Source organism: Neomonachus schauinslandi, chromosome 1 (genome assembly GCF_002201575.2).
Source record: "Neomonachus schauinslandi chromosome 1, ASM220157v2, whole genome shotgun sequence".
Lineage (NCBI taxonomy): Eukaryota > Metazoa > Chordata > Mammalia > Carnivora > Phocidae > Neomonachus > Neomonachus schauinslandi.
This window is the reverse complement of record NC_058403.1, coordinates 63,323,818-63,336,419: the sequence shown is the minus strand read 5'-3', so window position 1 is coordinate 63,336,419 and position 12,602 is coordinate 63,323,818. Positions and strand designations below refer to the sequence as shown.

The following is a 12,602-nucleotide window of genomic DNA, read 5'->3' as shown; positions in this document are numbered from 1 at the left end:
ACCTCATTGGATGAATAATCCATCGATAATACTTTTTCACTGTCACTCAGTGCCTATGGCCTCACTTCCCCTGTTATCCAGACAAAATTCCATGGTCAACTATTTCAATCACTCTCCTGCATACACCCTCATCTTCCTCACCCCCCTTCATTAGATGAACTTCAATCTTGGTTAAACCCATCTCTCCACCTACTCTGCACCTCCACCCCAGCAGCCAAACGTTCAAGCCTGATTTTTAATGCTATCTCTACAGACATCCTGTAAGCATTTATTCTTTCTACTTTTCCTACAGGTGCCCCTATTTGGTGACCACACAGGTGCTAGTAAGGGATTCTACCCATCCACTCTCCACCAACCCAACTCATGGGCCCAGCCTGCTCTTCCTCTTGGCTGCATTTCCCAGATTCTTTTCTCTTTCCAGCTTCCTGATCTCTCCCTTGACTTGGGTTTGTTCTCTCTCCCTTCTCTACCTGCCTACCTCATTCCCCAACCCCCAAAAGAACTACAAAAGGAGAAGCCTGATGAAAATGAACTAGCTGTAGGTGTACATCTGGAGTCTTAGGTTCCTGTCCTGCTGTGTGACCTTGGGCCAGTCATTTCACATCTCTGGCACTTAGCTTCCCCCTATACAATGAGGCACATTTGGTTAAGTAAACACGGAGATAATTCCAATCCAGCTCTTGAAACAAATAAACATGATTCTGAAAATCTAAGAAAGGAAAAATTTAGCCAATGGACCCACTACCTTACTTTCCTCACTATAGTATCCTACTTCCATTACCTGGCTAAGATAATGTCAACCATCTAGTGAATTTTATTATTGTTATTTTAGTGTTGAAACTCTCCTTGGCCCATCTAGGAGTCCCACCCAATAACCATAATGGAAATCCAAACACTCACCGTGAATTTCTCATAGAGCTCATAAGTCAGGAGGGGGTTGGGCAGCTCCCTAAAGTAGAGCTTGCAGAGTGAGCCCACACAGTGGATGTCCTGGAGGTACACTTCCCTTGTCAGATCTGGACATTGATCTGAGCCAAACTCTTGCCTGAAACAACACAGACAGAGACATAACAATCCCGAGAGCATGTGTTCCATGTCAGCAGCTGCTTGGCTGCTTAAGGGTAAAAAGACCCTAAACTGCTGATCTGACTCCGTTTTTGACCTCCATCAAGATGACCTTCTCTTCCCGGCACAAGGAAGCTCCGGGAAGTCTTCCACTTCAGGTCTGGATCTTCTCTGTGAAAGCTGCTGTCACTGGAAAAACATGCCCATTTACAAATGGATTTCTCAGGGCATTATGTCCCAGTCTCAGTTATGAACAGTGGGGAAATATGAATTTTTGTTGCCAAAAAAAGCCTGTTGAGATTTCAGTTCTTCCAAAAGATTGTTCTAAATGAACTTCTCTTTCTTGGAGGAGAGACCAAAACCAGGGTGAGTCAGATTGTATCATTCATCTCCGTATACTCATGTCAACAAACTTGTTTATCTGGAGACTCGAACCCTTCCAAGCTGCCTGATAGTGACTCTCACAGGATAGATGAGATTATAAATATCTTCTTATGAACAATGTACAGTGAGGTGTTTGGGAACAACATCAGATTCCAGGCCTTGTTTCTAACTGAAAAATATTTCTTGACCAAGGTGATGTGAATACACTGCTTCAAATAATATATACTTACAAGTTAAAAACCTGTTTAAAGAGGTGACAAATTGGAGCTTTCATATGGAGGAGAAGTTAAGTTTCTTGAGCGAATTCATCTGGTCAGCCGAATAGTGGCAAACTCAACGGGACTCACAGAGCCAGCATTTCAAAAACGGCCCCTGCCCGGCTTCCTGTCACCTGGCTCTGGCCCTTTAACAAAGAGTGGGGAAATGCCTGATGCTGTCTGAACCTGAAAGGAGCTGGGTGGGGCCCTGAAAAGAAAACCTTGCAGCGCCTTATAGATTCACCAGTGTGTTTTTTGTTTCTTCGGCTTTTTGTTGTTTTTGTTTTTGTTTTTAAGAGAGCAGAAGAGCAGAACAAGAACAAAGTTGGAGCTTATCCATTTATGTAGCGGGGGCTTAGGTCTGTCCTTTAATGAAAAAGAATTTGGCTATCCCTAAGTGTTCTCGCACCATACCAACTACTGTGTCGTCTACTTCAGAGCTAAGGGTAAAACATGAGAAAGTATTTGCTGCTGAAACTCTAAAACACTCACGCAGGTAAACTAGTGAAATTATGTAAGTACATAGATCTGTTAAAATTGATGGTTGCAACAAAGCAATTAGTTTTTAACAGTCACCACTTCTCCAGGAGTAAAAAGGATGTCTTACTCCTTTCGTGGAATGTCATTACAATTGCGATGGGGGGAGGAGGGGCCGAAAACCCAATCAGAGGAAGAAGACAGAAGATGAATTAACTGTACAATCCATTCAATTTAATGGTACATGAATGTTTTTATTGTTTTAAAAGTCTACACTTATAATTAAACATAGAAATATATAAAAATAACACCTGATAAAACACTCTGTAAATATACTATATATCTACTCCCTTTATTTTATATATATAATACATATAAAACACACACGTACGTATCTGTGTTTTGCATGAAGGTTATTGTACTCTTTTTTTTTTATTTTTTAAAGATTTTATTTATTTATTTGACAGAGAGATAGCACAAGTAGGCAGAGCGGCAGGCAGAGGGAGAGGGAGAAGCAGGCTTCCCGCGGAGCAGGGAGCCCGATGCGGGGCTCCATCCCAGGACCCTGGGATCATGACCCGAGCCGAAGGCAGCCGCTTAGCGACTGAGCCACCCAGGCGCCCCAAGGTTATTGTACTCTTAATTCAATGTGATAGAAATTTCTTCCCCCAAATTCTAGGATATATTTTAGAATTGTTTAGGATAAATCTGTAGAATTGGAAATAGTTCATCTACCCATAATTTTTTAAAATATCAACCTCCTTGAGAGAAATGCACTATCATGCAGATTTTTTACCTCCTGACCAAGTGAACTGTCAAATGTTGAGTCTGTGTCAACAGAAAAACTCGCATCATCTCCAAGTTCTGAACAGGGACCTAACTGAACTCTGGGTAGGCAAGTGAATAATAAATCACATTGTTCTAACTTGTGGTCTAAATCATTTGAGTTCAACTGAATCCACCTAAGAAGGATAAACCTGGTGCAAGACAAAGAAACAGATTAAAAACCCTCAGGAGCTTTTGTTGGAAAGAATTACATCAGACTAGAGGATTTCCTGATTAGATTAAGAACACTTTGGCATCTGAAAACATCACACTGATCTGCTCTGCCAGCCTTCCCTCAACCCCTTCAGGTTTTTAATAGTCCCAGCACTGGCGGAGTTATGCACAGAGGAAGGATTGCGGGAGAATTCTTTTGGGGGCTATTCTTTCAGCTTACCTTAGCTTTTGTATATTTGAGGTGACTCCTGAAAGCCGATAAATTCCATCCACAATGCCATGAGTCTCTATAAATTCTGCACAGCTCTTCAATACATATGGAACTATGTAAAGAAAAACAATAAAGTATTAGATATAAGTCTAACTGTCCTTTAAAGATATCCTTTTAAAAATACAGGTAACTTCAAAGAAAAGCAAGTAAGGAATGCATATGAGTTACAAGTGGAAACAATTACTTTTAAATGGTAGATGATACTCTTCTGTATTTAAAAAAAATCATGAGGTTTTGTTAAAGTTTAGAAAAGTCATGTGTTTTAAAAGTTGGTTGGGTTTTTTCAAAGAATTTGAAAAATATGCAAACACTTAGATTTTGAAACCAGCAGTGACCTTGGAAATCCCACAACTCGATCTCCACATTTCACTGGTTCTCCAAGTGTGGTCTCCTGACTGGCAGCATCAGCATCTCCTGGGAACTTGTTGGGCGTGCAAATTCCCAGGCCCTACTCCAGACCCACTGAATCAGAAATTCTGGAGGTGGGGCCCAGCAATATGTGTTTTAAAAGCTTTCCAGGTGACTGTTGCATGATACAATTGTCTATATTCTACACATGAAGAAACCAAGGGTGCAGATAAGCTTACTTACCTCACTCAAGATTACCTGTTGCTTATAAAAAGTAATTAATACATGGGAAAATGCTTATGATAGAAGTCAGTAAAAGAAAAACAAGGCACAAATTCAAATATACATTGTGAATTTAGCTATGTTACAAAAGATGCAAAGGAAAAGAGACTGAAGATGTCTACTAGAATGTCAAAAGTGATTACAGGCTAAAGTGTTTTTTTTTAAGGGTGAGAACCAGGGGTGCCTGGATGGCTCCGTCAGTTAAGCATCTGCCTTCGGCTCAGGTCATGATCCCAGGGTCCTGGGATCGAGCCCCACATCCGGCTCCCTGCTCAGCGGAGAGCCTGCTTCTCCCTCTCCCTCTGCCTGCTGCTCTGCCTACTTGTGCTCTCTCTCTATCTCTCTGTCAAATAAATAAATAAAATCTTTAAAAAAAAAGTAAAGGTGAGAACCACCCTCCACCAACACCACTGAATGGGTCAAACCAGCCATTGATTGAATGGACCACCTAAAAGGGGCCAACATGGCCCTTTGAATTCCTGCCACTCCAGAAGTTCAATGCCCAGGTAGAAAAGTCTGGATATGCCGACCTCTCAACACTGACCCCGATTGGCCCAGCCAATTCAGTGCCATAGAATGGCAGCTGCAGGCCTTTTGGATGGCATGGAGAGAGCAGCGAGTTACTTGCCACTTTGGTCCCTGGATAGGGGTCCACCTGAGGTCCCTCCATAGAGAGTGCTGTGGATGGTGGTTTTTTATGGAGCTACCAAAGCCTTGGGCACCGAAGTCTTCAGTTGTGGAGGCGGTGGGGTGTAGGAACTCCATGAGCTAGAGCTGGGTTGGCACTGTGCTCCCTCCCCCGAAAATACACCCAATCCATGAATGCCTTAGGCTTAGAGTTAATGCCAACCCATTAATGCTTAATGTACATGATGGTGCCTGCACATAATTCCAAGTTGGGCTGGGCTTTTATGTAAGTAGACACCAGGTATTTAGATACAACACTCTCCCTGGAGTCCCTATTACAACATTTTCTAAACAATTCTCCGACCTTTTTTTTTGACTACTAACTGTAACTTTGGATGCTCAGTAAAACTTGTCTACTTCAAGTATTCCACCCATCTTTCAAAGGCTGTGCACCCCCAGGACCATTCCCCTCCAGGACACATCCACGTTTGGCCCTGGTCTCTCATGACCGGAACTGGGGAAGAACTTCTTCGTTATCCCAGGTGGGTAGCAGGCAAGGAATGGACTTGGGTTTGGAAATATTGAGAGCAGAGACGTGCATGGTGGTACTGCTCACTACGAATGAATACAGGGCGGGACCAGAGTGCGGTGGAGGAGGGGTTGTGAGGATGGGAAGGGGTCCAGGGCCTCTGCCTGGCTTCCACCAGAAAAGCTCTACTTGGATCTGTTGTATGAGGTAGTGTTCCTCGTGAGATTTTTGTCTCTCACCCCATGCCTCTAAATAATAAATAAATAAATAAATAAATAAATAGGCAAAGAGAGTTCCAATGCTTAAAAAAATTGTTTTGGGTTTTTTCGTTTTGTTTTTGTTTCTGTTTTTAACCCCTATCATGCACAATAATGGTCAACTCTTTCCCTACCACGCCAAGCTGTTGTTTTTGTAACCTGCCACATTTGGTTTATGGTTGAGAATACATGTTTGGATATCAAACTGCCTCTGTAAACTTGAGCAAAATACTTATGTCATAATTCTGTCAGAGTCGACATCTGCAAAATGAGGATAATGGATCCTGACATATAAAAAGCATTCTACAATGACAGTTATTATTCCTATTTGAAGCCTGTTTGTGATTTAAATTCATAATTTGTGAGAAGTAATCTTGGTGAAAATATTTTGCCTCCTCTCATCCAGTGGGTGATTAGGGTAGAGTGGATCAACCTCTTACCAGCTGACACTCATCTCTACTATTTGGAATGGCTTTTGTGTCCTTCTTTGGTTAAATATTTCTACTTGAAGATAATTTTGCTTGTCTGAAGTCTCTTTTCTATGCATTTAGGTGTGTCTTCATAACACAAAGGCAGCAGGATCCCACAGTACAGACTTTGAATTAGAGTCCCATGGCTATGGTTGGCCTTGGTGTGTTCTGCAGTGTGTCCCCGTGCCGAGGTATATGGTTGCTGGGCCGTGCAGGGCACAAGTGGACTTAAGAGCTCTGAGCATTCCCAAGAAGGACTCAAGACAAAAGCCCTGGCCTTGAAGGGCCTTTACAAAACACTCTACAGAAGGGGTGGTGCAGGGTCACCAACCCGTCCTATCCCATTCTCAGGTAGGGCCCTCCCAGGACCATAGCTCTTAGCTGTAGCACCTCGGGTCTGTTTGTTTTAAAGGTGGAGAAAACACATTCCCGGATGGAGCCTCTGCCATAAATTTACTCTGGCTTTGATACAGGGGCCCTAGAACCTTTCGTCCACAGCTCTGTCTAAACAAGAGGCAATATTAAAACAACTCAGGGGAGGAGGCCATGGTCCCAGTCTCTGAGGAGTGTTAGCTTCCCTGGCTTCTTCTCTCGGGCTGAGTTGGAGATGTAGGGATTCTCCATCAACCCAGCAAATGGGAAAGGATCCACTTCATCTCTGTAATCATCTAGCTCTAGAGCCAGAGCAGTGGTTCTCAGACTGGGGCCCCCCTGGCCAGGTGCACCAGCAGCAGCTGCATCCAGAAGATTCTGATACGTGCTAAGGTTGAAGAAACACTAGTCTAGACATGAGCTTCACATACTTTTTAATGTGACACAAATCCCCGGGATCTTGTTACTTGTGGGTTCCAATGGGGGAAGAGTGTCAAGAATTTGCATTTTAAAGAAATTCCCAGATGATGGAAACACTGCCCACCTTGCTGCCCACACTTAGGGTAGCCAGGGTCTAACAGTAATACTGGTGTGTGGTGCTGCAGGGGCTACCAAGAGTTTAGTCTCAGTCTCAGATTTCTTTAGACTGTTGTCCCTGGAGTCCAACCAAATTGGGGACACCCTAGGATTCTGGACAGGGTAGAAGTTTGACACCAAATAGCTGAATGGTGATAGATGGAAAGAAAGCTTTCACTGTCACTTTGGGCATGGGAAGGAGTGATGCTAGAGGTCAGAGTCACAGAGCTAGTTCTGTAGGATTTATCATGGACCCAAAGAACTTGAAGTCCCCTCCTACAGAGGTCCACACAGTTGCTGATTGTGATATAATGTTATAACTTCTTTGAACTGTTTCACTGAAGGTTCTCAAAGACCCTTGTTTGTTTTGTTTTTCCTGGATGAGCAATCTTAGATGTTAAATTTTAATCTGAGCACAAAATAAATCTTGAAGTAGTTTCTGATGGAAAAGAAAACTCTGCCTTTGATTTATGCCTTACAGGTGACACAACATTTTAAAGTCCTTTGTCTCATTTGATCCAACCTGGTACAACTAAAAGACATTTTATACTTATACATAATGGGGGGCACTTCTTTCCTCAATTCCTAACCTCTTCAAGGGCTCAGTACAGAAAAGACCAGCAGTTAAATCATTTCTCTGAGTCCCCCCAGAAGTAATGTCTGCTAAGCTGCCCCGGTTCCCCTTGTGGCCCAGGACCTGATCAGATCTGGAGACAGAGATTGGAACAAGCACAGTTTTGCTTGGTTACTGATGTGCTCATGGCAGCCATATGATGTCATAGTGCAAAGTGCTTTTGGGTTTTAGGAAAACATGGTCCTCTTTCCTCCCTGTTCTGGATTTTTGTTAAGGTCTTCTACTAATCAGATTTCATCCCCTCTCTGGGTCCTGCATTCCTAATCTTTAAAGTGAAGTCTAATGGTGTATACATACAGTGGAATCCTGCTCAGCCATAAAAAAAAGAATGATATAGCATATGCATGACAGAAGCCAGACTATAAAAGAGTACATACTGTACACTTCCATTTACATTAGCAAATGCACACTAATTTATAGTCGGAGAAAGCAGGGGAGAGGCAGGAGGTAGGAATTGGGAAGGGGTCAGGGAAACTTTCAGGAATGAAGGATATTTTCATCATCTTGACTGAGGTGCTAGAAAGGACCAAGGGCCACGGGTGGGTGAAGAAGAATTGATACTTGCAGGAGTAAGGTAAAAGGGTAAGGGAGACAAGCCCCTGCACAGGGAAGAAATTCTCTGAGACTCTGCTGCTGTGCATTGGGCAGAGAGTGAGGTCTTTAAGCAGCATTGCTGTGCTGTGAATGAGGTGGTCCTATGGCATTTTTTCATGAGATGGAGTAAAGAATTCAATTACTTTTCCATTATTCTTGGCTATCAGCAGAGAACCCCCCTCCACCCCCGGGGACTCTAAGAGCTGTCCCAGTGGCTCCCGGAAATTTCTCTCTCTGCTAACTCCTGCTTTCTTTGTGTCCCACCCTTTCTGTCCTGCAGCTCAGGCTTTTTGTCCCACGCTCCCCTCTAGCCTCTGGGAGTCTCAGCTTGCCTAGAAGTCGCCGTTCCCCCCCCCCCCCGCCCCATTTCCCCTCTGATTCTTCTTCCTCCTCTTGTAACTTCTTTCTACTCTCTTCCTCCTGGCCTAGTGTGGAGTTAAAGCAACGTTTGAAAATGTGCGATATTGATTTTATTTATTCTTATCTTTTAAAAAAGGTTTTATTATTTATTTATTTGAGAAAGAGAGAGAAAGAGAGCTCAGGGTGGGGGGTAGGGACAGAGGAACAGAATCTCATGCAGACTCTGCCCTGACCACGGAGCCAACCGGGGCTTGATCTCACGACCCTGAGATCATGACCTGAGCCAAAACCTAGAGTCAGATGCTCAACCTACTGAGCCACCCAGGCACACCTGTGTGGTATTAATTTTAAGAAGTATAATGTTCTCTGTTCTTTAAAAAAGGAAATTAACTGCTTTCTAATTTTCTAAGGAAAAAAATTTAAATATATTCAGGCTTTGGCATGTTTTCCTCAGAAGAAAGTTTTGTTTGTTTTTTTTAATTTTTATGTTTAAAATATTCTGATATAATTCAAATGCTGTAAAACTCACCCTTTCAAAGCATATAGTTAAGTGGTTTTGAGTATATTACAGAGTTAAGCAACCATCACATTTCAGAACATTCTCATTACCTCAATTCCAGGATATTTCCATGTAGGCAAGCTTATTTCATTGCAGCAATTTTTGTGATAGCACAAGATTGTCCATCAGTAGGAGACTGCTTATATAAATATAGAACATCCATGCCATGAAATACTATATAGTTATTCAAAAGAATGAGAAAACTTTCATGTACAGATATAGAGTGGTCTCCAAGGTATATTGTCAAGCAAAAAGAACAAGATGCAGACAAGCATGACAGTATGCTAGCGTCTGTTTTTTAAAAAGAGAGAATAGAAGAATAGATATGCAATTCATTTGTATATGCATTCAATATTTATGGAAGGACACATAATAAAGTCATTAAATTTAGCTGCCTACAGGAGAAGGACCTAAGGGGTGGGCTAGGGGTGTAAGAGGGAGACTTCTCACTAAATATTCTTTTATACTTTTGAATTTTGAACTATAAGGAAAAAAAATGTCATAAAAAATGAAATTTAACAACAACAAAAAAATGAAATTCAACAAATATTTACTGCAAGCCTACTCTTATCCAACACTAAGTTGTGAGCTCCTTGGGGGCACTGAAGACAGTACTGTGTCTCATTCATCCAGAATGGCACTGAAAACACAAGCACTCAAATATTTTGCTGAACAGGCGATTGGTCATTTTTCTCCAGATGGGTTTTCCAAGCTCCATGGATACCTGGACCCCACACTTATCATGTGTCAAGCACCACATTAGATGTTTTTTTTTTTTTTTTAAAAAAAAACAAAACAGCATTCTCCATTCTATAATCATAGCCAATCCATGAAATAGGTGAAATTCTCCCTTTTGAAAATGTGAAAGTTGATTCTGATAGGTTAGGTAAGCTACCTAACATCACACAGCTAGTAAATGCCAGAGCTGGGCTCCAAAACCAGGTGTGATGGACTCCAAAGCCCATGCTTTTTTCATAGTATTACAGTTGGGGAGGAATAAGAAAAGCCTCCCCATCATGAGTTGGTGGCCAAGTATGGAGATCCATTTGAGAAGAGCTGATGGGTTCCTTGCCCTTAACAGCCCAAATGCCTGAAATTCTACTACTGCAGGCCTTAGGCATTCAGTACCTCATGGTTAATATCTATTCCAAAATTCTTCTTGAAAAAGTTACACAGGCAATATATGTTGATAAAAAAATGAAAAACACTTCCTGATTTTAAGCTATACTGTAAAGCAATAGTAACCAAAACAGTATGGTACTGGCATAAAAACAGATAGATCAATGGAACAGAATCGAGAGCCTAGAATAAACCCAAGTACATATAGCCAACTAATATTTGACAGGGGAGCCAAGAATACTTAATAGAGAAAAGACAGTTTCTTCAATAAATGGTGCTGATAATATCAGATACTCACATGTAAAAGAGTGAAACCAGACCCCTATCTTACATTACTTACAAAAATTAACTTGAAATGAATTAAGTTTAAATGTTAAGACCTGAAACTCTTAGAAGAAAACATAGGGAAAAAGTTCCTTGGCATGGGTCTTGGCAATGAGTTTTTAGAGATGATACGTAAAGCATAAACAACATAAAAAATAAGCAAGTAGGACTACATAAAGCTAAAATCTTCTGTACAGCAAAAGAAATAATCAAGTGAAAAGACAACCAACCGAATGGGAAAAAATATTTGCAGTCTTATATCTGATTAGGGGTTAATATCCAAAGTATGCAAAGAACTCAATAACTCAAAAGCAAAAAATAAAACAAAACCAAAAATAAATAAACTAAAAACCAAAACACCAAAAAATTCAATTAAAAAATGGATAAAAGCCCTGAATAGACATTTCTCCAAGAAGATATATAAAAGGCCAACAGACAGATGAAAAGATATTCAACATCACTCGTCATTAAGGAAATGCAAATCAACACCACAATGAAGTATCACCTCATGCTTGTCAGAATGGCCAACATGAAAAAGATAAGAGATAACAAATGCTGGTGTGGATGCGGAGAAAAAAGAAACTTGTGCACTGCTAGTGGGATTGCAAATTGGTACAGCCACTATGGAAAACAATGTGGGGGGTTTTAAAAAAATAGAACTACCCTATGATCCAGCAATTCCACTTTGGGGAATATTTCCAAAGGAAATGAAAATACTAACTTCAGAAAGATATCTGCACCTGCCTGTTCATAGCAGCATTATTTACAATAGCCAAGACATGAAAACAACCCAAGTGTCCATCAATGGATTGTACACACACACACACACACACACACACACAGAGGAATATTTTTCAGCCATAAGAAGGAAGGAAATCCTGCCATTTGCAACAACATAGGTAGACCTGGAGAGCATGACGCCAAGTGAAATTAGTCAACAGCAGAGGACAAATACTGTATGATCCCACTTACCTGTGGAATCTTAAAAACAAAACAAAACGAAACAAAACAAAACTCACAGAGAGATCAGAATTGAAGTTACCAGAGGCAGAAAGTAGGGGAAGAGGAAATTGGAGAAAGGTGGTCAAAAGACTTCCAGTTACAAGATAAATAAGTACTAGGGATATAATGTTCAGCATGAAGACTCTAGTAAAGCTGTTATATGACATGAGGAAAGTTGGTAAGAGAGTAAATCCTAAGGGCTCTCATCACAGAGAAAATATATTTTTTCTTTTTTGCTTTCTCTTTTTATCCTAACTATAGGAGATGATAGATGCTAACTAAACGTATTGCTGTTATCATTTCACAATATATGTAAGTCAAACCATTATTCTGTACAGCTTAAACTCATACAGTAATGTCAATGGTATCTCCATAAAACTAGAAAAAATTTCTAATGAATAATAAAAAAAAAAAAACCCCGATGGTATAAATAAGCTGGAAAGCAAGAAACAAATCTAAAGACCATATAGTGACGGTCTCTCTTTTATACCACCCTTCCCCAAATCTTAAATGATAAAAAATAACACACACTGAAATGTTAATAGCAGTTACCTCTAGGTGGTAGAAACCAAAAAGCCTTTTGCTTTGTTATATTTAAAATTTTGCTTTTCTGAATTTTCTGTAATGAGGATGGGGTAGAAAGAATTTTTTTAAAGAAAGACCTAGGTTTTCGCAAAACAAGTTTCATTAAAAAAGCCAGAGGGCCTGCTGAAGTTAGTGAGGCAATTTCTAAACGTTGAAATCCTCTCCGATGACCCCACTGAGATAATTATTCCTTGTTAAATACAAGTATGTGCCTGACCTGCTGGCCTGGTGTGGCCAAGGACTAGCTCTGTTCCAGAGCTGGGCTCGCGATGGCGGGCTGCATCTTGGAGGTCCCTCCTCTACGCGCTTTCTCTGTCTCAGATACCAAGTCAAGTCAGCTCTTTCTTGTAGAAGTGTCCAGATCCTCCCTCTGGTGCATACCCTAACTTGCCCCAGCTGCTATCAATGCACCCCGTCCTTCCCAGTCACAATGATTCTCTGTAAAATGTATAGAGAAGCCATCTAGCCCCAAGGACAAAAAGGTGAGTAAGACCTTTGTCCTCAGGAAGAC

General features: G+C 41.1%; 1 protein-coding gene across 1 annotated transcript in view; it reads right to left on the bottom strand.

The window, feature by feature from the left end:
- The window catches only part of ARHGAP31 (Rho GTPase activating protein 31), a 98,990-nt gene that overhangs the window by 34,112 nt on the left and 52,276 nt on the right, over nt 1–12,602 (bottom strand). The window contains exons 2-3 of the mRNA XM_021692673.2: nt 3,403–3,505; nt 901–1,045 (exon numbers count right to left, since the gene is read on the bottom strand). Of these exons, the coding sequence (XP_021548348.1) occupies nt 901–1,045; nt 3,403–3,505 (248 nt within the window). The remainder of the gene's footprint in view (nt 1–900; nt 1,046–3,402; nt 3,506–12,602) is intronic.